This window comes from Chelonia mydas, chromosome 2, assembly GCF_015237465.2.
Source record: "Chelonia mydas isolate rCheMyd1 chromosome 2, rCheMyd1.pri.v2, whole genome shotgun sequence".
Classification (NCBI taxonomy): domain Eukaryota; kingdom Metazoa; phylum Chordata; order Testudines; family Cheloniidae; genus Chelonia; species Chelonia mydas.
Window position 1 is genome coordinate 131,791,464 of NC_057850.1, and position 26,776 is coordinate 131,818,239.

General features: G+C 43.5%; 1 protein-coding gene across 2 annotated transcripts in view; it reads left to right on the top strand.

The window, feature by feature from the left end:
• The window catches only part of RETREG1 (reticulophagy regulator 1), a 136,240-nt gene extending 110,054 nt beyond the window's left edge, over positions 1–26,186 (top strand). For both annotated transcript variants that reach the window (XM_037893309.2, XM_037893310.2), the window contains 4 exons: positions 1,897–2,034; positions 12,121–12,185; positions 18,758–18,884; positions 21,860–26,186. In XM_037893309.2, coding sequence (XP_037749237.1) covers positions 1,897–2,034; positions 12,121–12,185; positions 18,758–18,884; positions 21,860–22,371 — 842 coding nt within the window. In that variant the 3' untranslated portion in view covers positions 22,372–26,186. The remainder of the gene's footprint in view (positions 1–1,896; positions 2,035–12,120; positions 12,186–18,757; positions 18,885–21,859) is intronic.
• The last annotated feature ends 590 nt before the right edge of the window (positions 26,187–26,776 follow it).

Genomic DNA, 26,776 nt, shown 5'->3' on the forward strand with positions numbered 1-26,776 from the left:
TTTTTTAAAGCTCTCGCAGTAATGACATTTTAACAGTTGATATATTATCTGCCACCTCTTCCCCAGCATATATAGAAATGGGAGATAATGTTACCCTACAAACCTGTTATGATACTGGTCTTGGCAGCAGTTATTGGCTGAATGCATTGTAAAGCCACACCTTTAAATCCTATTTTGGGATGAGCCAAAATTAACAAAGCACAGATTTCTTTTAAATATATAAATAATTTTTTTATTTTTGCTGACAACACCAGAAATATTATTTCATCTAGCGGTTAAAATTGCTGATTGACATAGATTGATCTTCCACAACAGCAGAAACTTTCTCCAGAGTCAGTGGGAATAAGTGGTACATAAGGGTTACAGGAATGCCCTGGGTCTGGTATTTAATTCTAGTTTACCAAAAGAGTGTCATGACACATAATAAAAGCCTCTGTCACACTGGTTGTCAGTATCATTGCAAAATGCATGTACAGATGTTGTGTATGGAGTTATATATGAACGCTGAAAATTATGTTCTTAAGGTCTATGTATAGGGACCAGTCGCCAGGAACAGGGAGAAACAGGTTTTCTTTCTGGCAAGAAATATTTATCTGTTTCCATGTAAATGAAGTATTGTCTGGTTCACAATGGTACTCTACTCACCAGTCTGAACCAAATGCTAATGAAGGATAGTGAACTCTTTGAAGAGAGGAAAGAAACAGGAAGAAGAAAATAGTGGGGTAGACAGAGGCAGGGAAACCCATCTTGAGGTGCACATCAAAGGTATGTACTGGTACATTTAAGGGTGCAAAGAGACACCCTGGCATCCTTCACCTAGGAAGTACGATAGCAAAATTTGCTTAATGGAAAAGGGGTCTCAGTCAGGCCTGGTTGAGAATGTTGAGAGAACTTTGGGTGAAATAAGCTTTTTTAGACAGGAGGATAACTTGTTAATTAAGTTTAGCCTCTAGAAAGCATGTTATGATTTTGTTTTATATGAAACCATTTGTTTCCAATATTCTTACTCACTGTTACTTGAATTTCTGTTCTTTGATAATAAAGTTATACTTATTTTCTCTGTAAATATATCTAAGTGCTGTGTTTAGCAGAGCTGTGTTCTAAGGTATAACTAGTAAGCTGCGGTGTACTGTTCCGCTGGGAATACCAGTTTTGTGAGTGTTCCATGAATAAAGGGCTGCCTCTGTAGGGAACACTCCCAGGGTACACGGATTGGTGTGTGCCTGTTGCTAACCTGTACAGAAAGAGGGATGCCTGGAAGGTAGAGCTTGTGTCACCAGAGACTGCTGGTTTCAGGATACGGATCCACAGCAGATACAGACAAGACTTCTTCACACTAAGAACAGGTGATGGTGAGGTGCCTCACAACCCTGGCTACCCCAGGGAAGTGTCACAGTGATATCATTTTGCTTCTGATTTGCACTTGGAAGGGACAAAGAGTAGGATGAAGAGGACTTCTTATTGTTCATTTATTTTGAAAAGCAAATGGTAGGTCCCTGTGAGAGGGCTTGGATTGATGTCACTAGAGACTAAAGCTCTGTTTGTCCAGATAGATAATGGCATAGGCAGCAGCCGTGAAAGACTTTGCCTACCCTGACCTCAATAGAATTCATTTTATGGGGGCAGAAGAGAGGGTAGTTTGATCTCAGTGCCCAGCCTTCTAGAGAGACTATGAAAACAGGTGCCAGTTGATGTGAATATAATGGTAATTTTTGTGATGTGGACTAGTGATCAGTAGGAATTGTACTGAGACCAGTAACTCCTCTGATGTGGCATTAAGTTACGTAAAGGTAATTCTCTTTATATTAATGAAATGTATGGCGTAATCTTTAGTTAGTGATTTAAACAGAAATATTTAAGTAACCTTTCTCTTTATATCTTGGTTTTGTGTTACAGTACTGTGTGCCTTTTTATGTCCACTATTCAAGTGCAATGAATTTGGGCAGAAGATGTGCAACAAAATCAAGTCAGTCCTGCTGAAACTGGATTTTGGAATTGGGGACTATATCAACCAAAAGAGAAGAGAAAGATCTGGTAAGTAACTAATGGGGGGTGGGAGGGTTGGTTTTTCCCACATGCAGTTTCAAATACTATATATCTAAAATTAGGCAAAAATCTACTCATATTGTAATCATCACAGTTCATCTTTTGAAACCAAGCATGAGTATACATGTTGTTGTTGGAATTCTAAACTGAAGGGTGGGAGCAAAGTTTAAACAGTGTACATCAGACTGACCTGTTAGGATGGGGTGAGGAGTTTTCTCCTCTCCTTAGTCTTGATCTGCCCCATCACTTCATATATTTAGGAAAACCGCCTGTCTTAAAGTATGAAACATTAGTCTAGCCACCTTACTCAGAGTTACCATGTACTCCCAAATGCAAATGTTCTATTCACATTAGGTGCTTTAATGTCTAGTGATTAGATTGAGGCTTCTGAAATAAGGACTCCTAGATTCTAACCCAGCTAAATTATGCTAGTGACTGCGACTTCAAGCAATTTACATAACCTCTGTGTGTCTCTGTTTACTGATTGAGGTATTGTGAGGCTTAAGCATTTTGAGATTCTTTGAACTAAAAGATACTGTATAAGTCCATGTTGTTGTTTATTTTATTAAGATGTTTATTGTGGAAGGTGTGGGGGGGTCCCAAAGCAACTGCTGGGATGGATATGAAATAATATACTCAACTATTTTTGAGCCATGAAATTGCACTATAGTATAAAGTCAAAAGGCCATACTTCTGACACTGAAATAATAGGAAGATAAATAAAAAATGTCATCTTCATCCCAGACTTTCTCAGATAAACTTTTATTCTGGGTCATCTTTATATGAGCAAAATTATTATGTTGCTTATTTATTTGTTCACATGAGGGAGTGTGGCAGGGCGCTGCTAGGAGAGCCCTTAATCAGCTCCTGCCACCCCAGCCCCAGTCATGGGGAATGGATTGGGGCTGGGTAAATAGCCAGGAAACTGGAAACTGCCCACACCTGCCAGGCTCATTAGCAGGAGCTAAAAGGCTGGGGGGAAGTGGAAGAAGGGGGGGCGGAGATCAGGAGGGAAAGGTCATGCTCGGGGTGAGTAAGGAGCCTACTAGTCTGTTGCTGGTCAGGCTGGCGTGAGGCCAAGCCAGGTAAATAGCCTGTAAACAGTAAGGTTACCATACGTCCGTATTTTCCCGGACATGTCCGGCTTTTTGGTTCTTAAATCGCCATCCGGGAGGAATTTTTAAATATCTAAAAACATCCGAGATTTTGCCATTAATTATTTTTTCCCAAAGAAGAGTTGATCATTCAAGAAAGAGAGTGAATGCTGATCACTCGAGAGAGTCCCCACTTTTCTCTCCTAGCTCCCAGCGCTTGCGCCGCAAAACAGCTGTTTCGCGTAGCTGGGGGGGAGGAGGGGGAACACAGTGCGCTCAGGGGAGGAGGCAGGGCCGGGGCGGGGTTTGGGGAAGGGGTCCAATAGGGCAGGGAGGGGGCAGAGTTGGGGAAGGGGTTGGAATGGGGGCAGGGAAGGGGTGGAGTTGGGGTGGGGCCGGGGGCGCACAAGCAAATTCCCCCCTCCCCTCTGTGGAGTGCCCTCTTTTTTGAATGTTCAGATATGGTAACCCTAGTAAATAGTGGGAAACTGGTGGTGGGGAAAGGACACAAAATAAAGAGCACAGGTGTTGCACCAGCTTGGAGTGTCCCTGAGTCTTTAAAGAGTGGGGCCAAGGGGCCAAATCCTATGGTGCATGGCGTGCACCCCGTTATATGGGGGGGGCTTGTCCGGGACTCGAAGTCACCGCCAAGGAGTGACAACTGGAGCATGGAGGGAACCATGCAGTGGCTCGCGAAGCAGCAAGAGAAGCTGCAGAAAACCACGCAGGCCTTTCAGCAGTCCCACCAGGCTGAGAGACAGGCCTTACTTGCTTGGCAGGCCGAGCAACAAAAGTCCCTCCAGGACTTCATCAGGGAGCAGGCCAGTGTACAGCATCAGCTCTTTCACCGGTTGGGGAGTCCCCCGGGAGGTGATGGCAGCTGCGCACCAGGGTTGGGGCTGTGTAAGCTGGGCCTTGCCAATGACCCTGACGCCTTCCTGTGCACTTTTGAATGCGTAGCCATGGGCGCCGAATGGGACAAGGCGACCTGGGCCCTGAGACTAGCGCCCCGTCTGTCCAGAGAGGCGCAGGCTGCCGACAGGGCCCTAACTAATGAACAGGCCAAAGATTATGAGGCGGTGAAGGCAGCAGTCCTGGACCAGATGGGACCGTCGGCCAAAAAGTACCAGCAGAAATTTCGTGTGGCACGGTGGACAGGGAGCTTGTGGCCCCGCATGTTTGCCCAGAAGCTCATGGACGGGGCCACGTGGTGGTGAAGGTCCGACACCCAGATGGTGGGAGAGATAATAGACCAGGTGATCCTAGAACAATTTGTGTAGGGCCTCCCGGAAAATGTGTGAGCCTACTAGTCTGTTGCTGTTGCTGGTCAGGCCAGTCGGAGTCCAAGCCGTGTAAATAGCCTGTAAATAGTGGGAAACTGGGGGTGGGGAAAGGACACAAAATGAAGAGCACAAGTGTTGCACCAGCTTGGAGTATCCCTGAGTCTTTAAAGAGCAGGGCCAGGGGGCCAAATCCTACAGGGCACAGCATGCACCCCATTACAGGGAGAAAGCAAGTGATATTGGGAAAATGTGTTTTCTCATTGGTATGAGGCTATGATTGGTAATGCTTCTTTAGCACCTTCATTGTAAGATTTTACATAGCTCTACAAAAACAAATGTAATTAAGCTTTACACCATCCTTAGGGGGAGGCATTCCCTTTTTAGATGAGGAAAACTCTGGCACATAGATCTAGAGAACTACCCAAGGACACAAAGTAGTACGTGACAGAACCAGGAATACAACCTACATTAGGAGATTGGACTCCAGACCCAGCATCTACATCTGCCTTTTTCCAGCTAGACTACATGAAAAAAATTACACTTCTTAAAATATCATTTTTTCCAAAGATTCAATAAACATTTAAGGGAATTGCAATAAGACAGTCCAAACAACAAATAAATCAAAATGATCATTTAGAGAGAAAAGCAAATCTAAAATAAGAATTCTTATCACACCCATGTTCCTTTCAGACATAGATTACAGCAAATTGTATAGGCTTTGTTAAGAAATAAATCTATATCAGGAGCAAATTTCTATTTATAAACTTCTGCTAACTTTGCCTCAATGATATTTTTTTCATTTATATTGTAATTTTAAGCTGAAAATCAGGAAGTACAATGTTATGTTTCCCATAAGTGTACTTGGGCACATTGCATGTATTTATGGAGCTTGACTCTTCAGTCACTTAAATGTTGGACCAGTAGAATGCACATTCATTTAAAAATTTTGTTGCCATATAATCATGCATCTTGCAGTGCACTATTCCCCAGCTGTGTTTTTCTTCATCTTAATATGTATTGTGGGTGCTATCAGAGATAAGTAAAAATTGCATTTGAAGGGGCCCAGGAGTCTATCAGCTTTTCTGCCAGGCTGCAATGCTGCTTCCAGTTAACTTCCTTTAAAAGAAATGGATGGAGGATGAGGCTGTGTTTCTTCGAATAGTGTCCCTATGGGTGCTCCACTTTAGGTGTCTGTGTGCCCCTGCACCTCTAATCGAAGATTTTTGGTAGCAGTGTCCTAGCACCACACGGGCGAACAGGCCCCCCCACACACACACACACCGACACTTCCTTCTCTACGGCCTTTGGCCTCTGAGGGAAGGAGCACTTGTCCCTTCCTTATCTGTGTCATTAGCATAAGTAGTGTTTGTTTTGTTGTCTTTGTTCTCCCTAAAAGTACTCAGGCTAGTGTTTTGTTTTATTTTATTTTTTTCCTTTGGCTTAAAAGAAAAAGGAAAAGAATTTCACTTTCCTTCCCTGTCTGGGGGCATTCCCCCCACCCCGGCCGCATCTGATAGACTCATAATTATTTTCTTTTTCAGTTTAAAAAAAAAAGTAAAGACGATATTCTTCATATTCCTCCCTGCTAGAGGATGACAACCCCCTGCCCAGGGGCTTGCCTGGCTCTCTCTGCTCCAAGCAGTGCCTCTCTGCCAAGAGTCAGTTCCTGTAATGGCCAGACACTCACTATGCCTGGGAGACCCTCACAGAAGTGCTTTACCTGCCACACCTAAAACTGCAGCCTCACGGGAGCTGAAGTAAAAATTCCTCCCTATAGAGAAAATGCTTCAGTCTGCAGGGGACTCCACGGGTGGTGACCCCGGATCATCCCTGGAGCCTTCACTTCAAAAGGGGTGGAGTGGTGAAGAGGAGAAGGGTGGGGGGGGGAGAGCCACCAGCAGACTCCCCCTGGAAAGGCTCCTCCAAGCAACTGGCCAGCCAGAGGGGTGTTCCCCAGTGCAGCCATCTCGGCACCGATCCCCGACAACACCAGCAGAGGAACCTCCAGCTGTGAGCTCAGCTGCTTTCGTTCCTTCGGGAAGCTCTGGAAACTGAAACCTGAGAAGGGGCTTCCTGCTCTGAGCTCTGCCCTGCTCTGAGCTCTGCTCTCCACATGACAAGGGGCTTCTGTAAGCTCTGTGCTGCTCTGAGTTCTACTCTGGGCAACTACTGCACCCAGAGGTCACAGTTACCGTACCATCCCTAAAAGAAAAGGAGTACTTGTGGCACCTTAGAGACTAACCAATTTATTTGAGCATAAGCTTTCGTGAGCTACAGCTCACTTCATCGGATGAAGTGAGCTGTAGCTCACGAAAGCTCATGCTCAAATAAATTGGTTAGTCTCTAAGGTGCCACAAGTACTCCTTTTCTTTTTGCGAATACAGACTAACACGGCTGTTACTCTGAAACCATCCCTAAAAGAGCGACACAGAGAAGCCCTGCTGTCAGCTCTGCTTGGGCACCAAGACACCAGAGGCTTCCACCCTCATGCTCTGAGGCAATGGTACCACCCCCTAAGAAGAGGGGACAGTTACTGTACCATCTCTAAAAGAGCAGCATAGAGAAACCCTTTGGTACCAGATGCAACAAAACTCACATCTAGAAAGTGTTCTGCACCTTCCCAACCATTGATACCAACTACAGACACTCCTCTGGGGTTCCGGATGAGCCCATGGTAACACAGGTGTTCTGATACTCTGGAGACCTGTGGCCTCAGTACCCAGGGAGAGACAATTACCATATCATCTCTAAAGAAGTGGCACCAACAAAGTTTTTGTACTGGGCAAAACTCTCATTTAGGGAGTGCTCTGCACAACTATCGGTACTGACAATGTACCACGGACCCTCCTCTGTTGTACCAAATGAACCCATGGTACTGCATGAGCTCTGGTACCCTGGAGACCTGATGATTGGGGAAGAACCACAATCCCCATTACTTGGTACCAGGACCCTGGTATCAAGCACATCCCGGCACCCAGAATCGCTCTTAGCACTGGGCTGTACACTGCCAATATCCCAGTCAGCGGCACCCTTACCCACTGACGAATCTGACACTGGCCAGGAGGTGATAGTTCCCTGGCCCCTCAAGGTGGCCCACCACCACACTACAAGGGTCATCCCCAATTCCATCACGCCAACCGCCCATGCCTGCCTTCCTGCCTCTCCCTCCCAAGGCTATATTGTAACTCTTTGGGTATATACACACACATGGCGCAACCATCTCCAGTGTCTCTTAGGGAGAGTCCACCAGATGGTTTGCTACAGCCTGGCACCTCAGCCAGGGCAGGAGAGCACCTGAGCCAGGACAGGAGAAAGCTTTTTCAGAAAGGAAAGAAGGGCGGGGGGGGGGGGGAACACCTGAAGAGGAAGCCTCCTCTTCAACAGACTTCTCCTCGTCTCTCCCAGATGAGACTGTGCTGCCCACCCCTCATCACTCGGTGAAGATTTAAGAACTTTCTGGATCTTACCAAGAGGGTGGCAGAGGAGCTGCAGATTCCCTTACAGGAGGTGGCAGATACACATCACAAGTTGGTGGAAATTCTGCACACTACCTTCTCATCTAGAACTGTCCTCCCAATTAATGAGCTGATTCTAGATCCTACCAAAATCATCTGGCAGAGCCAGCCTCCATCGCACCAACCAGCAACAGAGTGTAAACAAAAACAACCCTACATCTCTACCCAAAGAGGCAGGCTTTGTTTTCAGCATCCGTAGCCCAACTCCATCATAGTGGATGTGGTTAATGCATGAAGCAAGCAACATAATGCCAAGTCAACTCCATATGATCAGGCTTTGCAAGATGGCATATTCATCAACAACATTACTGTTTAGGGTTGTCAAATTACCAAACTGTCATGGCCAAAACAATTTTGTTAATCTTGGGAAACTCAGGATGTTTCTGAAACATTACTGGAAACACAAAAAGAACAGATTCAGACCATTCTTAGAGAAGGTCAGTTAATAGCCAGACCGGTCCTAGGGACACTACTGGATGTAGCTGTTACAGCTACCCACCCAATCTCCATGATAGTGTTACTGAGGTGGGTTGTGGGTGTTTTTTTTTCCCTTCGCTACACCTCTCTAGATTGCCCAAAGAGCTGCAGACTTCCAATTTGAAGGGCCAAACTCTGCGACAGATTTTCTCTCCACATCCTGAAGGATTCTGGGACCGCACTACACTCCTTAGGAATCTATAGTGTGGAACAGAAGAGAAAATATACCTCTCAACCACACCACAGATCACAATCTTCTCAATACTCACCATCTCTGTGCTGTTATGAGCCACAGTGTAAGAGGCCCAGGGCTCAAAAGTGAGCACAGTGTGCACCCCAGTCCATGACCTCTCAAACTGCCCCTTATAAGCACTTTGAGCTGGTTGGGGACCTGAACAATGATACCTTACAGCATCAGCTGCCATCTATACACCTATCATGCCACTCAGATGTCACCTTACCTTACTTCACAGCAGTTAGGACCAGCTCTAGAGCAAAGAGATTAATTTCTAGCCCTGAACCTACAGGGTGCCTACTTCCATATCTCAATACAACTATCGTACAGGAGATTTCCTACTGCTTACCTTTGGGGCAGGATCATTATAGGTACAGACTGCTCCACACAGGGTATTCTCCAAGGTTCACTTCCTTGTAGTGGCATACTAACGCCGGTACAGTGACTGGACTTTATCAGCACCAACCTGATGCAGTACAAGCGAGAGCACTCTTCTCACTACCCACATTCACCACCCTGGGACACGTCTCCCTAATATGCTGGGGAGCTCACCTACACAACAACAAGGTTCAGGACAAATGGCCTTCCACAGAAATGACCTTCCATATCACTCTTTTGGGGCTAAGGGCTGTCAGGAGTGCCTGTGCACAAACTCTGCCTTTCATCAAAAACAACACACAAAGGTTATGATGGACTTAATGTGACCTGTATGTTTTGTATAAACTGCCAAAGAGCTGCCAGATCTTCCTCCCTCTGCAAGACAGCATTCAAACTTTGGAACTGATGCACCCATCACAATGTGCTCATCTCAGTTGTCTGTCTACAAGGGATACAGAACGGGACAACCAACAGTATCAGTTGGAATTTTCTCACAACAATGAGTGTACGCTGAATTCAGAGGTGCTTCAAGATATAGCCACCCTTTGGGGAACCCAGCCTATCGATCTCTTCGCTACTTATCGGAACAAGAAAGATCCTTGTTACTGCTCCAGTGCCGGCTTGGGGAAATTTTCACTGGCAGTTGCCCTCATCTTCCCAGCGGACAGGGCCCACTTATATGTCTTTTCCCAGTTTCCTACCCTATCCAAGATTCTGCTGAAAATTCAACGAAACAAAGTAAGAGTTATTGTGATTGCCCCTCTTGACTATGACAAGACTGGCTCCCTTACCTGACGCAGATGGCAATATGCCCTCCTGTTCCTTTGACGTCAGCCCATTCCTCACCCACTCTCTCAAAACAATGGGCTGACCCTTCACCCCAACCCATGGGTCCTCCGCCTACAGGCATGGATCTTTCTTTGTTTCAAGGCTTAGAAGCAGAATGATCTGACAAGCTGAAACACATGTTGCAACACAACCACAAGTTGAGCACTCCACATACCTATCTACAAAATGGAAACAACTCCAAGTTTGTACCATTCCAAATGGACAGACCCAGCCTCATCTTTCCTCTCTCTGATTTTGCACTACATTTTAAACTCTCACTCAACTCCCTCAAGGTACATCTCATGGCGAAAATGGCTTCCCACTTGGAGTTTGCTCAACCACTAATGCGTAGATTCTTTAAGGGCATTAGGACACTCTTCCTCCATGTGACACCACCTGATCCAGCCTGGGACTTCAATCTAGTTCTCGGGGCTTGGACTAGACCTCCCTCCAAGTCCAGGGCAACTTGTTCTCTCTTACAGCTGTCCATGACGACAGCATTTCTAATTGCCATCACCTCAGCTAGGCACATAGGAGAAATAGCGGCACTGATGGCACACCCATCATTCATGGCCTTTGTCTTTAAAAATAATAATTAATTAATTAATTTATAACTCTAAGGCCATATCCCAAGTTTCTCCCTACTTTTTCTGCACTTTCCATATGAATCAACAGATCCATCTCCCTGTTTTTTCCCAAAACCACATTGTGACAACTGGGAGACAATTGTGCATATGCTAGATATTAGAAGTACATTAGCATTCTACTTGGACAGAACTAAGGACTTCAGGAAATCCCCTAAACTCTTCCTTTCGTCCACAGAAAGATCCAAAAGCTCTGTGATATCTCCTCAAAGAATATCCAAATGGGTCTCTAGTTGCATTAATCACTTAGCAAGGGCGCAACTTGCTTCCGTCCATATGCACTCCATGAGATCAGTTCCTACTTCAATCACATTCCATAGGGATATCCCTATCTCCCCAATCTATAGAGCAGTGACTGGGGCCTCTGTCCATACTTTCACAGAACATTATGCGATCGCTGAAGATTTGGCCGCTGACACCATCCTCGACTCCACAGTACTCTCTGTAGTTAAAGACTCCGCTCCGAAGTCCCAGCCTCCAGTGGTCGGTACTGCTCCGGAGTCATCTAAAGTGGAGCACCCACAGGGACACTACTTGAAGAAGAAGAGGAAGTTACTCACCATGTGCAGTAATGATGGTTCTTCGAGATGTGTGTCCCTATGGGTGCACAACAACCCGCCCTCCTCGCCTCTACTTCAGAGTTCTCTATAGGGCTCTGTGGTAGAGAAGGAAGTGAGGGGGGTTCCTCTGTGCAGTGCTAAATAGCCTTGAGGCAGACCATGAGGGAGGGAGAGCACATGCGCGTGCTCAACGGGACACTGCTACCAAACTCCGTTTAGAGGTGCAGGGGCACACAGATACCTAAAGTGGAACACCCATAGGGACACACACCTCGAAGAACCATTGTTACTGCACAAGGTGAGTAACTTCCTCTTTCTGACAGAGGGGCAGAGAAGGGAGAAGGCAAAATGTGTGTTCCTTGTATGTTCATTGGAGACACCTGTGACCCAACAAAAACTACCACACCTACTTAGTCACTTTCAGTGCAAATGTTAAGGTAGGTAGGATGAATGCAAGGGAAAGAATGAGTGGATATAAAGGAGGGAAAAATCCTGTGCATGAACACCTATATGCACATATCCAGAAATTACATACATTTTAATCAATATGAAAATAGCATAGCTTGCATACCCACTGCCTATTTTAAATCCATAAAATACAGCCATCTCAACACTAGACTAGCTATGTGGAAGGCATAGTTTTGAATTGTAGTTACTTGAATTGTTTTATTTGTGTTAACTTGAACTCACAATGTACTTTCAGGGATGTATAGTGTCAAAGCACTTCACACAGCAAGGAGCAACAGGTTTTTAAAAGAAATAAACATAATAAAGGCAGATGAGTATGCAGGAAGACGGTGCAGACGAATGTTGTCTCTCTGGCTATATATGCTACAGAATAACATCTCAATAAATATCCAGCTTCTGAGTCAGCTTGTTTTACAACCCCCGCCTATTGTATATAATATATGAATCATTCATTATGTTAACAAATGAAGCCCATAATATGATTGAATTATTTAAGGATCTGTATCTCAACGGAGTCAATAGAAATAACTCAGAAATGCTTTGTCATCAGGATAAGCTAGAAAATAACTAACTGTAATTTTCTTTCTTTCAGAAACTGCAAAACCAAAATCCACGGAAGATGACAGTGAATTAGACATATCAGCCCTATGTCCTAAGGTGACTGGATTTTAGCCAGCTCTTTCCATTTATGTAAAAAAGCACTGAAAACCATGAAAACTTCTCTTGGTGTCTGTGTTTTCCCCCCCTAATAAGAGACATGCTGTTGCTGACCAGGAACACAGCCATGTGCATCACAACATGTTCTAAAAGTGACTCATATTATCTCCATCCTGAGAAACTGACACAGAAACTAACCACATCTATGACTATAGGTCCCTCAAATATCTGTGGCCCACTGGGCTATTCATCTGGGGAAGCTACAGGATGTTACACCCCTATGGTATTTGCTGCATAAGGACTATACCAGAATTTCACAGCAATTGAATCTATCCCACTTCTCAAGAGTGGAGATACAGATTCTTCTTATTATTACAATAATGCCTAGAGGCCCAACTGACATCATTGTAAAGCAGATTCATTTTGCTATTTGCCACGCCCCTTCTCTAACCTCAAAATATGTAAAGAAACATTCTTCTTCAAGTAGAGTCCATGTGGGTGCTCCACTGTAGGTGTGCCTGCGCCCCTGCGCTGCTGATAGGAGAACTTTGGTAGCAATAAGAAGAAAAGGAGTACTTGTGGCACCTTAGAGACTAACCAATTTATTTGAGCATAAGCTTTCGTGAGCTACAGCTTTTTCCACTGAATGCGTCCTATGAAGTGAGCTGTAGCTCACGAAAGCTTATGCTCAAATAAATTGGTTAGTCTCTAAGGTGCCACAAGTACTCCTTTTCTTTTTGCGAATACAGACTAACATGGCTGCTACTCTGAAACCTTTGGTAGCAGTGTCTGTTGAGCCAGCACATGCCTTCTCTCTCCTCATGCTGTGCCAGGAGGCTAGCCAGTATGCACAGGCTAACTGTCCTCAGTTCTTTCTCAGCCACCCCTGGCTAGAGACGAGCCATTAGCTGTCTGTTCACAGATCGTTCACCCCTTTTACAATTGCTAATTTTTAGCTTCCTCTGAAGCCTCTTTTCTTCATTTGCTTTTCTTATCTGTTGCCTAAAAAAAAAAGAAAAGGACTTTATTCTTTTGTCAACCCCCGATGAGCGGGAGGACACCCCCTCCCCAAAAAAAGGGTATGCCCAGCTCCCCGGGCTTCAAGAAGTGCCGCACTTGCAGCAAGGTGATCCCTGTTGCGAACAAGCACTTTCAGTGCATCCACTCCTTCCGCGAGGGTTACATCAAACAAAGGTGTACCTTCTGCCAGCAGATCTGGCCGAGATCCCTCAAGGACAGAGAGCTTCACCAAAAAAATATCTTCATGGAGGCAGCTCTTTGACCTCAACCTTCCAGTGGACGGTCTTCCCCACAGCCTTCAACTTCGAAAGACAGTGGGTGGAGGAAATGGAATGGGGACTCCTCTCTCAAGTCAAAAAAAGAGAGCAGTAAGTCCCCTCAGTGAGCCTAGGGATAGCCATAAGCAATAGCCATCTCGCTCAGTATCCTTGGCACCGAGATCTCAATCCAGCGCTCACGCCTCTTGGCAACCATTGGTATCCAGTACCACTCACAGGCCCACAGACCCTTTGGGCATGGGCACTGAATCATCGGTACTGAAAGATGAGGACAAACACCCGAGGAAGATACTCCTAGTATGCAAGTCAACCTCAGTACTGCTAGCAACAGTAGCCCGCCCAGCACCGGAGAGACCGGTACAGGCAAGGTCTCCATCTCCCCTGACACCAGAAGGATCGGTACCAGCAGAATTCCACCAGACCAGAGACTTCTGCATGATGAAGGCACCTGAGTCTTCACCGCTCACTACCAACATCAGGGCATCATGTTTTTGCTGGGCACAGGGGATATCCCTGCAATCATGCCATGCTCCTCCACTATCTAGTGAGGGGTCAGATAGTGAGCCAGAGGAAGTATCACAGGGCTCCTCCCAAGCTCCTTATGGTTCCAACTATCAACAGGATCTGGGAATGTACCAGCAGATGGTATACCACCACCATCTTGGTACAGCCACCCATGGGAACCTCTACCAGGCCATATGCCACCATAATGGCCATACTGGGACCTGTAGGCAGCACACCGAGAGCCTGCCTCGCAAGCTTCGAGCCTCGCCCGAAAATCCTCCCAGAACACTCCTTTGGCCACGGCAACAAGGGCCTCAGAGCCTCAGGAAGTGGAGAAACAAAAGGTTGACACGGAGGAGGACAGAACATCTAAAGCCATATTCTCTTCCCCGGATGAAGCAGTCATGCCTTTACGACTGTCCTTAGTAGACAATTTCCATCCACTGGAGGAGGTCAAGGATACACACCAGCTCCTTGATATCCTCCTTGAAGATCGCCCTCCCAATTAATGAAGCCATCTTAGACCTGGCTAAAACGGTGTGGCAAACCCCGGCATCGATAGCTCCAGCATGTAAGAGTGCATACAAGAAATATTATGTCCCCACAAAGGAATCAGAGTTCCTTTTCTCCCATCCACCACCATTCCATTGTGATAGATGCTGTGAATTCCCATGGCCGACAACACCATTCCAGGGCAACACCCTACAACAGGGATAGGAAGTGCCTTGATCTCTTTGGCAGGAAGGTGTATTCCTCATGCTCCTTACAATTCCGCATTGCCAACTATCAAGCTCTCACAGCAAAATACGATTATACAAACTACAGTAAGTTGAATGACTTTATTGATAAACTGCCAAAGAGTCATCGGGAATCCTTCAAGGCCATCATTAAGGAGAGACAACTAGTGCCAAAACATTGCTACAGTCAGCCCTCGACACCTCCAACATGGCAGTTAGATCCATCTCCATGGCTGTGGTGATGAGGCAGGCATCATGGTGCCACTTGTCAGGATTCCTGAAGGAGATGCAGACCACAGTAGAAGACCTCCCCTAAAAGGATGCAAAGCTCTTTGCTGAGAAGACCGATGCCTCCCTCCATACCTTGAAGAATTCCAGGGCCACCCTCAGGTTGCTGGGAATCTATACACCAGGGCAAAAGAGACGGTTTAGCGCCCAATCCCAACACAGACCATATATGACTCAATTACCATAACAGCACCATTATGAGCCACAAAGAAAAAAGGGGAAATTCCCAAAGCTCAAGCCATCCAGTCACAATCTTCGACCCAGCCCCCTGCTTGTAAGCACCACTTTTGATGGGCAGATCAAGGTGCCACAAGACCACTCCCTGCTACTGACTATGATTGTGCACCTATATGGCAGCATTGCGCAATGCCTCGGAACACGTAACGTTGGACAGATGGGTCTTAGAGATCATCTTATCCAGATACTCCATCCATTTCACCTCCCTGCCCCCTCCACCATACTCTTCCCTGTACCTCTTCAGGGACCCTTCTCATGAGAGTCTACTACGACAGGAGATAGATCGACTCCTCCAGTTAGGAGCCATAGAACCAGTACCTCAACATCTATGAGGCAAAGCGTTCTACTCTCGTTACTTCCTAATATCCAAAAGAAAGCGAGGTTGGAGAACCATACTGGACCTCAAAGCTCTCAATAAGTTTGTCAAAGCTCAGAAGTTCAAGATGGTCAGCTTATTGATGATTATTCCATCACTGGAACAGGGAGACTGGTTTTCAGCCCTTGACCTACAGGATGTCTACTTTAACATTTCGATCCAACCAGCTCACAGACGATTTCTCAGATTCACTCTGGGACACGACCATTACCAATACAGAGTCCTTCCTTCGGACTCTCATTGGCCCCAAGAGTATTTTCCAAAGTTCTCGCAGTGGTAGCCACTCATTTACAGTCACAAGGGATAATGATCTACCCATACCTGAACAATTGTCTCCGCAGAGCCTGATCACTTCAGGAGGTTCATTGAGCCATTGACACCACAATACACTTGTTTACAGAACTGAGCTTACAGATCAATACCCAGAATTCAACCCTCAGGACAGTGCAGCACCTGGAATTCATAGGAGCTGACCTCAATGCTCTACAGGCCAAAGCCTTCCTACCTCAACACAGGTTCCTATCCCTCGTCTCACTCATAGACACGGCTCAATGCAGTCCACAGATACCATCCAGATTTTGCCTTCAACTGTTGGGGCATATGGTGGCAGGAACGGCTGTGATACCACACACCAGACTCCGCATGTGATACCTCCAACTGTGGTTCAGTTCGGTTCACAGATCGAACGGAGACAGGCTAGACAAATCCCTGTCACTACCTACAAGGATCAAAAACTCCTTATACTGGTGGAAGTGTGAGTTACCTCCCGGCACTCCTTAGACCAGTGGTGGACAACCTGCAGGTCACATGTGGCCCATCAGGGTAATCTGATTGCGGGCTCTGAGACATTTTGCTGACGTTGACAGTCCGCAGGCATGGCCACCACAGTCCAGCCCTCCAAAAGGGGTACTGCTTGGGAATCACCTGCAGTGGAGCACCCGTAGGGATGCTGCTCGAAGAAGTAATTACTCACCTTATGCAGTAAAAGAGGTTCTTCAAGATGTGTCCCCCTAGGGGTGCTCCACAACCTGCCCTTCTCCCTTCTACTTCAGAGTTCCCAATATGGGACTTTGTGGTAGAGAAGGATGGATAGCCCGTGCATACTGGTTAGCCTCATGGCGCAGCACGAAGAGAGCTAGTGCATGTGCTACCAAAGTTCTCTGATCACCAGTGCAGGGATGCAGACACACCTACAGTGGAGCACTCACAGGGACACACAAGGTGAGTAACAACTTTTCTACAGTTAAACCACATATTTTGTCAAAGACTTGCAGAATCATTTAAACCCATATGACCACTTTTTATGTGGTGTTATATTGCATGTAAATGAATATACCGTGCAGCCTTTGTAGAGTTATGTAGCTTTGATAATACATACAACAAAAAGACTTTAAAATACTTCCAGCCTATGTTAGTATGCTGTATAACTGTATACCATGGCTCTTCTCAGTATAGTCAGAGAGAGTGCATTAAATGACAATTATTTGATATCAATTATTAGGGCTAGAAATTCCCATACTGGATTAGACCAAATAGTCCATGTACTCCTGAAACCTGACTCTGACAACAGATGCTACTAGATGCTGTAGAAGAAGTCAATCCTGAGCACTTAATGGTAGTTTTGTGCTCTGAAGCATAAGGTTTTTTTTCAATAGGATAAAAAACTGTAGCTAGTGTGACTGGACATATGTAGATAAAACATCATCAGAATAATTATTTTCAAGTTTAGCTAGGTTTGGTTTTGCTTTGTGTATAAAGCATGAATACACATGCTGTATTTGCAGAGTGCTGCAGTTCTCATTGCAAATAGAATAAGCATCTACATAAAATATGACTGAAAGTAAACAATGACTTTTTATCTATGAGGGAGGTGTTTTCCTTGGCTTGCTTAGCATAGTCTGATTTCAAATGGTGGGAAAGGAGGCTGGAGCAACAAGCGGGGATAACATCAGAGACATCAAAATGTGTTTTATAATTGCATATGTTCAAATACATCATACCACTAAGGTACATCTACACTGCAGCTTCCCAGCTCAGGTAGACAGATGCACTAGCCCTGCTCAAGCTAGTGCTCTAAAAATAACAGTGTAGCTGGGGAGTAGCTTGGGCAGTATCTTGGGCTAGCCACCTGAGTACAAACCTGACCAGCCCCTTGGGTACATATTCAGGTAGCTAGCCTAAACTGCCACCAGTGCTACCCCCAGCTACACTGCTATTTTTAGCACACTAGCTCGAGCAGAGCTAGCACATGTCTGTCTACCTAAGCTGGGAGGTATGCTCACAGCTGCAGCATAGATGTACTGTAAGTGTTACCTACTTGTTTCTACATTTAAGCAGGAAAGAATGTCTATGTCAGGGGTGGGCAAACCTTTTGGCCCACGGCCCACATCTGGGTATGGAAATTGTATGGCAGGCCATGAATGCTCATGAAACTGGGGGCTGGGGTGTAGAAGGGGGTGAGTGTTCCTGCTGCGGGCTCTGGGGTGGGGCTGGGGATGACGGTTTGGGGTGCAGGAGGGTGCTCTGGGCTGGGACCAAGGAGTTCAGAGGGCAGGAGGGGGATTGGGGCAGGGGGTCAGGGAGGGGGTCAGGGGTGCAGGCTCCGGGCGGCACTTACCTCAAGCAGCTCCCAGAAGCAGCAGCATGTCCCCACTCCGGCTCCTACATGGAGGCGTGGCCAAGCAGCTCTGCACACTGCCCTGTCCGCAGGCACCACCCCTGCAGCTCCCATTGGCCATGGTTCCCAGCCAACGGGAGCTTTGGGGACGGCACTTGGGGTGGGGGCAGAGTACGGAGCCCCTTGGCTGCCCCTACATGTAGGAGCCGGATGGGAGATATGCCACTGCTTCCAGGAGCCGCGAGGAGCTGGGCAAGCCCCTGACCCCGCTCCCCAACTGGAGCGCCAGAGCCGGGCAAGCCTCAGACCCTACTCCCCGGCAGGAGCTTGAGGGTTGGATTAAAATGTCTGGCCAGATGTGGTCCCTGGGCCATAGTTTGCCCACCCCTCGTCTACGTGATATCACAAGCAAGATGCATTACATTGTTTTTCAGCGTCTAGGCATTAACTTAACTGTAAAATGAATTCTCTGAGTCTAAGAATGCCACATTTAATGTATTTTTATATATTTATAGATTAGTCCTACAGTTATTGCAAAAGAGCTATCGGTGTCTGACACAGATGTATCAGAGGTATCTTGGACTGATAATGGGACCTTTAATTTATCTGAGGGATACACTCCACAGACAGACACATCTGATGGTATGTAATGGTTTCATTTAAGTCTTCATTTATTACATTACTGGAAATTATCTAAAATTTTTAGGGTACATCAGGACATGACAATTCCTTGTAAAAGCTGACTTTTTTTTATTAAAATACACCTCTACCCCGATATAACACGGTCCGATATAACGCGAATTCAGATATAATGTGGTAAAGCAGCACTCTGGGGGGCGGGGCTGCACGCTCCAGCAGATCAGCACGTCTGGCTCCCACACGCCGCTCTGAGCAGCGTGTTAAGGGTGCTGGGCCGGGGCTGAGGGGTTGGATAATGGGGCCATGGGGGGAAGGGGAACAGGGGTCGATTCAGATGTGCAGGGACAGCATAGGGGGCTCGGCCAGGCTGTGGCGACCCAGGGGGCGGCACATGGCTGGAAGTTCATGCCCCAGCCTGGGTGCCTGGGGCCAGAGGGAGCGGGTCCGTGCTGCAGCCCTGGCCCCAGCTCCCTGCCTCCTGTGCCCCGGCCAGGGGGTGCTACATGCTCCGCCAGGCTAGGCGGTTTTGCTGCTGCTTCACTCGGCTCCTGCCTCCCTCCTGCGCCCCCGCCCAAGACTCTCTGCCCCTACAAACAAAAATGATTTAGTTCGCTAGTTTACAAATATTTTTATCCTAAAGGAATAAAAATATCTTTCCTAGTAAAATTTCAAAAAACATTATTTCTTTGTACACTCTAATCCCTCTACCCTGATATAATGCGGTTTCACCGATAATGCGGTAAGATTTTTTGGCTCCCAAGGACTGCGTTATATCAGGGTAGAGGTGTATACCGCAATAGGTTTAATTTATTGTGTTTTGGGGACATCTGCTGGACAAGGATTATCTGTGTCTTGTACATTATGCAGCACATTAATGTATAACTTAAATAACATCAGCGGCAAAGACTAAATTAAACATGCTCATAACCAGCAAGACCAGCTATCTCCACCACAGTTCTCAGGCAGCATGGAAAAATAGGATTTATCCTCTTGCTCTTTGGAGTGTGTGTATGTGCCATGTTGATATAAAGGAAGGAAGAGGAAGAGCATATCTTGATATGTTGGGTAACCATTTCAGCAGTCAATTAAAGAAAAGCATTAATGGGCTCCAAATAATAGAATCTTGGGGGAGATGGACAGCATCGAGCCAGGATTGGAGGGGGAGGCTCATAGGCTAGGAGATACTCAAGGACACCTCTTTCAAGGCCAAATCATGAGATCCTTACTCTGTTTTTACTCAACCAATCTCCCAGTGGGAATTTGCCTGAGTGAGGACTGAGTAGAAGAAAAGTAAGGAGTTCAGTATCTGGCACTCTGGATAGGTTATGGAGAACTTCCAGCTAGCCAGATCAAGAGAAAGACCATAAAGTATTGTAAATGTTACTGGTATTGTATATGCTGTATCTGGTGTCACTACAGTAGTCTTGATGTAATCTATTCAGTTTGTGGTTCTTCTATTCTGCAGGTCCTGTATTTTTCTTCTAAGCTAAAATTACAAGTAGGATAGTATTGCAGGATAGTTATAAATGCCAAATCAGCATCATTCAATTCTTTCTTTTTTTAAAGTAGCTATCACAAGTTGTAATCAAACAGCACTATTTGGTGGGAAAATACAAGTTAATGATAAATATGTATGATTCATTTTAATCTTTTAAACTTCAGGGCTTTTATATCTGTTAGCCTTTATCAAAACGCCTCATCACTTGTTCTTATGAAACAAAATAAATTCAATCAGATTAATTTTTTTTTATATCCTCAGTGCACATTAGAACAAAGGTTCTTTTCATATATATTCTCCTTAATTCATTTCCTTAAGGCTTGGTTTACAAGCCTATGGTCAGTTGGTGTTTTAGTAGAGTAAGGACTCTAGCATCGGGTCATAAAAGCACACTGTGAAGTTCTAGAGTAGCAGCCGTGTTAGTCTGTATTTGCAAAAAGAAAAGGAGTGCTAGTGGCACCTTAGAGACTAACCAATTTATTTGAGCATAAGCTTTCGTGAGCTACAGCTCACTTCATCGGATGCATTCAGTGGAAAATACAGTGAGGAGATTTATATACACACAGAACATGAAAAAATGGGTGTTATCCTGCTGGTAATAGCTCATCTTAAGTGATCACTCTCCTTACAGTGTGTATGATAACACCCATTTTTTCATGTTCTGTGTATATATAAATCTCCTCACTGTATTTTCCACTGAATGCATCCGATGAAGTGAGCTGTAGCTCACGAAAGTTTATGCTCAAATAAATTGGTTAGTCTCGAAGGTGCCACTAGTACTCCTTTTCTTTTTGTGAAGTTTTAATTTTTTTAAAAAATTCATTATGTTACTAATAACACTTCGGATTACTAAAAACAAAACCATTGAAATCCAATTTACTTTTAACAATTAAAAGTGAAACTACACTGGTCAGTTTTGCTAAGGTTTTGTGTTCAATATTTGCGGAGGATGTTTTACATACAACTTTGTTAACAAAAATGTTTTCATGATATTTTTTCATACCTTAATGAAAAGAGATTTGTTAATGGATTCAGACATTCCCGAGCAGATTTTACAACCGACCCCCATCAGCATGGTGTGCATGCATGAGGACCACAAGATGAGTTTCACCAGGAAGTTTTCATTTTGTAGGCCCATGAAATGTAAAATGTAAACAGTGTAAACGGTAAAAGGAAATTTAATTTTTACATTTGTAATAATCGAAGGAAGCTTTTAATATTTACTTTTAACCTGACATTCTCCCATTAAATTACTGTTTTCTCACTGAAGTAATATAGTCAGATTTTGAGCAACAGTGATGTTTGCAGCTTTGAAATACTGAGTATATAATCTGAGAAACATCTAATTTGAATGATGTCAGAAAGCTCTCCTTGTTAAATCACAATATTGTGGTAGGGAATAAACTTTACTAATAATAATTGTGTTCTTTCATTCTCCCTTGTTTGCTAACAGTATTTTCAATTGCTAATCTCTTAATAGATTTTGACCGACCTAGTGATCATGAAGAAGCTTTTGCCAGAGATCTTGCAGAATTTCCCTCTTTAGAAAATGGTGCAGGAACAAATGATGATGATGACTCGAGCATTGGCATGCCCATCCAGCAGAAGAGAAAAAAGGAACAGATGCCTTCCAAGGTGGCTCATTCTCCCAGACAGAGGAAAGAGAGGCAGTCTGCCACAGGCCTTTCCCTTCCTTTGACCAGTGACCAAACCTTTAACTTAGTGAGTGATATTGCTGGTGATGTTATTGCAGCTGCAGTGTCTGCCGCCATCAAAGACCAGTTGCAGTCCACACAGCAAGCACCCTCACCGGTAGTCCCCAGTTTGAGTGAGGAGACAGACCCAGAAGAAGCTGATGATTTTGAACTGCTTGACCAATCAGAGCTTGAGCAGATTGAGGGTGAACTGGGGCTTACACAAGGCCAAGAAGAAAAGCCACAGGAAAAAAAGAAATCTTCAGGCTTCCTTTCAAATCTGCTTGGAGGTCATTAACCTGGAAATTGGAGCTAGTAACATAGCAGAAATGAAACAAAAAATCAAATGCAAAAAAGGAAAATGCTCAGCTGTAAGCTTTAACTATTACTTCAGATGTGTTGTAATAATTTCCTTACACAGAGTGAATTAATTGGATACATATCAGCTGACCTTGATAGTTTAATGTTTCTGATAGTTATGCCTCAGTGTAGTAGCATGAAATGAAGTATCTAGCCACTCTTTGGTCACTGATGAATGTTAGAGGTCAGTTGTTATTTAAGAAAAAATTAAATTGCCAAATCTAGATTTTGGGGTCCTCAGCCAAATGCTCTCCACCTTCTGTTTGTTTACACTTAGTTTTCAAGCATCCAAAGCAGTTAACAATATGTATAGTGAAGAGAAATTATGAATAGGATGCAGTGAGATAAGCAAAATCTTCTTACCTGCCTCTATTATAGTGAAATATCTAGATCCCTATGGTTATTGTGTGTGGCACGTTTGATGTCAATGAACACTTTATTAGCATAAGCCTCGAATTTAAGGATGTGTGCAACGCCATCAAAATTAACAACAGTTCTGTTGCATATGTAAACTTTCAAATTAATTTTTTGATAAGCTGATACATTTCCAACTTATCTCTGATGTTTTAGGCTTGTAGAGTTATGAAATGGCATGCTACGAAATTGACCACCTGCTGTATTTTCTGCTAGAGTCTGGTACTGGGCAATAATGTCCATAAAAAGCAAGGCAAAAACAATGTTATACTTGAGATTATGAATATCATGTAAACCGAACAAGGCTTTTGTTGTTTTGTTTTTTAATTTTAGTTTGGAATAGGGAAGCCAAGAATATTAAAGGTGAACAGAGAGGCTTTTTACCTGCCAATTCCTGCAGTCAAGGTTCTGTTTGTCTCATGAGACAGCTGCTATCACTACTAATTGAAGTCATTAGAGAGTTATTCTTTAAGATGTATCTGATGTTCAGTGAGGCCAGATGTTATAGAAGAAACACAGAAACTTCTTGGCATACAAGTGAAGGAGAAACTTATTTAAAATATTTATTTGTAATTTTTAACTCCTCACATACTCAGACTGGCTTGGGATCTTAAACAAGTAACTTACTCCATTTTTTTCAAGATTTTTGGTTCACCTTTAAACAAAGATGAAAGGCAATGCCCATTTAAGGTAAACAAAGATTAATAGGAAGAAGTAAAGCTAGTTTTATTAATGTGCTATAAATTGTTAGCAGGGTTGAGGGACCATGTCAGCTGTTATCACTAATCTTTGTGATACCCTATTTGCTGGCATTTTAACAGGTGAATGTTGTTATCTAGGACTGTGGGAAAGTATAAACCAAGCTTATAACAAGGTCAGCTTTTCTTCCATAATAGACTATTTTTAGAAAAAAAAACTTGTTTTAAAATAGTACCATTTTAAATTTGTTTTTCTTTCTGAGGCATTTAAAAGCTAGACAGATTGCCAAAAAGATTTTAGGTAAAGGAAAGGTATGGAAGACTTTTGACACTAGCTTTATTGTTGCTTGTGCTTATGCGTCAGTAATGCATATTAACTGTGTTTGCTGTCCTTTATCAGTACAAAAGTGAGCCTGTGCCTTCATTATCTAACCCATCCTGAAAGAAGTGAAAACTGGATATAGAGCCCACAAATGTAGTTTTTTAAATTACATCATCCTGACATTTAATACAAGTTTCTGAAAAATAAATAAAATACAGCCACATATTTTATACGTTGTTAGCTGTTAAGTTTATGACTTTTTCCCAGCTTGTGCATTCCCATTTAATAAACAAACAAACAAACACAAAGGCTGTGGCCATGAAATTAGTGAGTGTAAATCCCACTTTAGTTTCTCAGATGAATAAAGAACACTGTTTCCTTAATGCATGTTTAAGACAATCTACATAGTCAGACGAGTACAAGTTACAAGTCACCAATGAAGCTTTACAGAACATCTTGACAACAGTATGCTTCCCTGTGTGATGGTACAAGTAACAAGAAGATTAACAGGTTACAACACATGAAGAAACTGGATGGGCAGGGCTGGAGAGGGGGAGGTTTTTAACAAGACTGTAAGTGGATGATGAGGCTTGCTGTCAATGGTGGCATCGTAACAAGTGTGCACTTTATTGTTTTCTGAAGAATATTTGTGGTTACAAAATTATAAAATACAGGGGCACTCTTACAGAAATGCAAATTACATCAAGGAACAAAAGCAGTTGCAGGAGGAGTTGCTCAGACTTTTTGTAAATGATCCATTTTCTGGTTTCAAGATAGAAAGGTAAATCAATTTGACTACGTGTTCCAGTGTGGAATAAGTCCTGAACTGTCCATAAGGAAGCAAGGCAAAAGAAACCTGAACATACAACATACTGAAATGTGGGAGCACAATTGCTCATTACCCTGTGTTTAGCTTTTTAAAATATTTTGTTCTTCTGTTTTTATAGTAGTTAAAGTATAATTAACTCTTTGTTCAAGACCCCAAATACTGCACGATTGGAAGAAGAGGACTTAGTAAAAATTATTGGTAGTAATAAAATTATAGCATATCCTTTCATACTTTATTAATATCAGACTGACCCATGAGCATCTGTGAGAGCTGAAAAAAGGCGGCTTTGGGCTCTGAATAGTAAGTAATTGAGCATGCCATGATTTTCTGCAGAACTTTCTCAAAAAAAGACAGAGTAAGTCAGAAGAACTTGTTCAGAAATCATTAAGAAATTTTGATTATGCATTCCCTTTGCATTAGTTGGACATTTGAGCACAAAGAAACATTTTCTGTCTTTCAAAAAGATCCCGTCCGGAGTGTGTTCAGTTGAAATTAATATTAGGGATATTAATTTTGCTGCACTCAGCAGCAGCAACAAAATAAGTTACTGAAGAATTACAACAGTTAACAATCTCGCAATAATTCTCATAGCTTCTTTCCTACCAAGAGTCCTCCCACCTTCAAAAATTAATAAAATTACAGAAACAAAGCCGTATGAGTAAATTAAATAGTGTAAAAGTGTATATTTGCTTATAGAAAACTGTTTTGACACAATATATTGAAAAATATAATAAACACATATCAAGCTAGATGGTGATTGTATCTTTAAGGGATTTCTCCATTTGTTAGAAGAGTATATATGGACCCTAGTTCAGTCCTCCTTACTCAATAAAATTCCTATTGACTTCATTGAGCCTGTTGTCCTAGTAAGGATGGCTGAACTGGGGGCCGTAATTATGTCACTCCTGTTTCTTGAACAATATGTTAAATCCAGAATAAAGGAACCTTTCAAAAAGCTTAAACTTGGATATAGAAGCCTTTTTGGCACAAATATAATCATAAATGTGTACCTTTCATCGTTTAGTGAGCTTGTTTCTTTTTTAAATTGAGTCTATAATGAGGAGGGATAGCTTAGTTTATTTGAGCACAGATAAATAGGACATTACTAAATATGAAAAAATACAGATTTTACTTCTTTAGTTCATTTTGCACTTATTCCAGACAAATGTCCATTTAACTAAGCACTCTGTTGAACAGACGTATGTTGATCTCCATTTATTTAATATGAAAACAATTAATAGTTTCTGGATACAATCTATCCAGGTAACCAGAAACTGGAAAATTACAAAATGTCTTAAACTGTTTAAAATATTTTGCAGCACTTTACCTAATATGATTACTGTTTTATAAACATGGAATACTTATTAATTATTATTATTATTATTATAGTAATTGTTTGTAAAACCATTTAATAAATATGGTAGTTTTTATCTTTCATTATATAAAATTGTATGTTTGTTATTCCAAAAAAATAACTTCAGTCAAGTTAATGCCGCCACTTGTTAGTTTTTTTTTTTCCTAATCTGATGTGAACCACTGTTTTAATAGTGTGGAGGGTCATACTAAATAAATAATCTTAGCTCTCAGCTACAGTCTGATAATTTTAGAACTTTATCCATGTAAGCAGGGTCTGAATGAGCTCTCCCCTGACATATTGTGGTGAGCTGGAGGAACAGACTGTATTTGCATAAGCACACCTACTCTGCCTAGGTACACAGCAGAGGGAACTGCTCTGTCAAAATGACCAATTTGAGCTTGTGTTGGGTTACAAATCACTGTAGTATTTGAATGCAGGAGTAATGGAATGTTGTTATCCTGGTTATCTGAGTAAAGGGCAGCAGAACTGTACTTAATTTGCCCTGATTGATGGGGGTCACCCCATACTGAACCTGACTCTTTAAGCAGTGGGTAGGGATGCCAAATTCCACTTGAAAAACAGAGAGGATGGGAATGGGTGTTTATACCTGGTGGTGTGGGTTCTGTCTAAAGATCCTTCCTCTCTCCACTGTTTAAAGACAGAGCTGACTACACGCATTGAGAGTCTTTGTTTTGTTAAGTGATCACTACAGCTGAAATCACC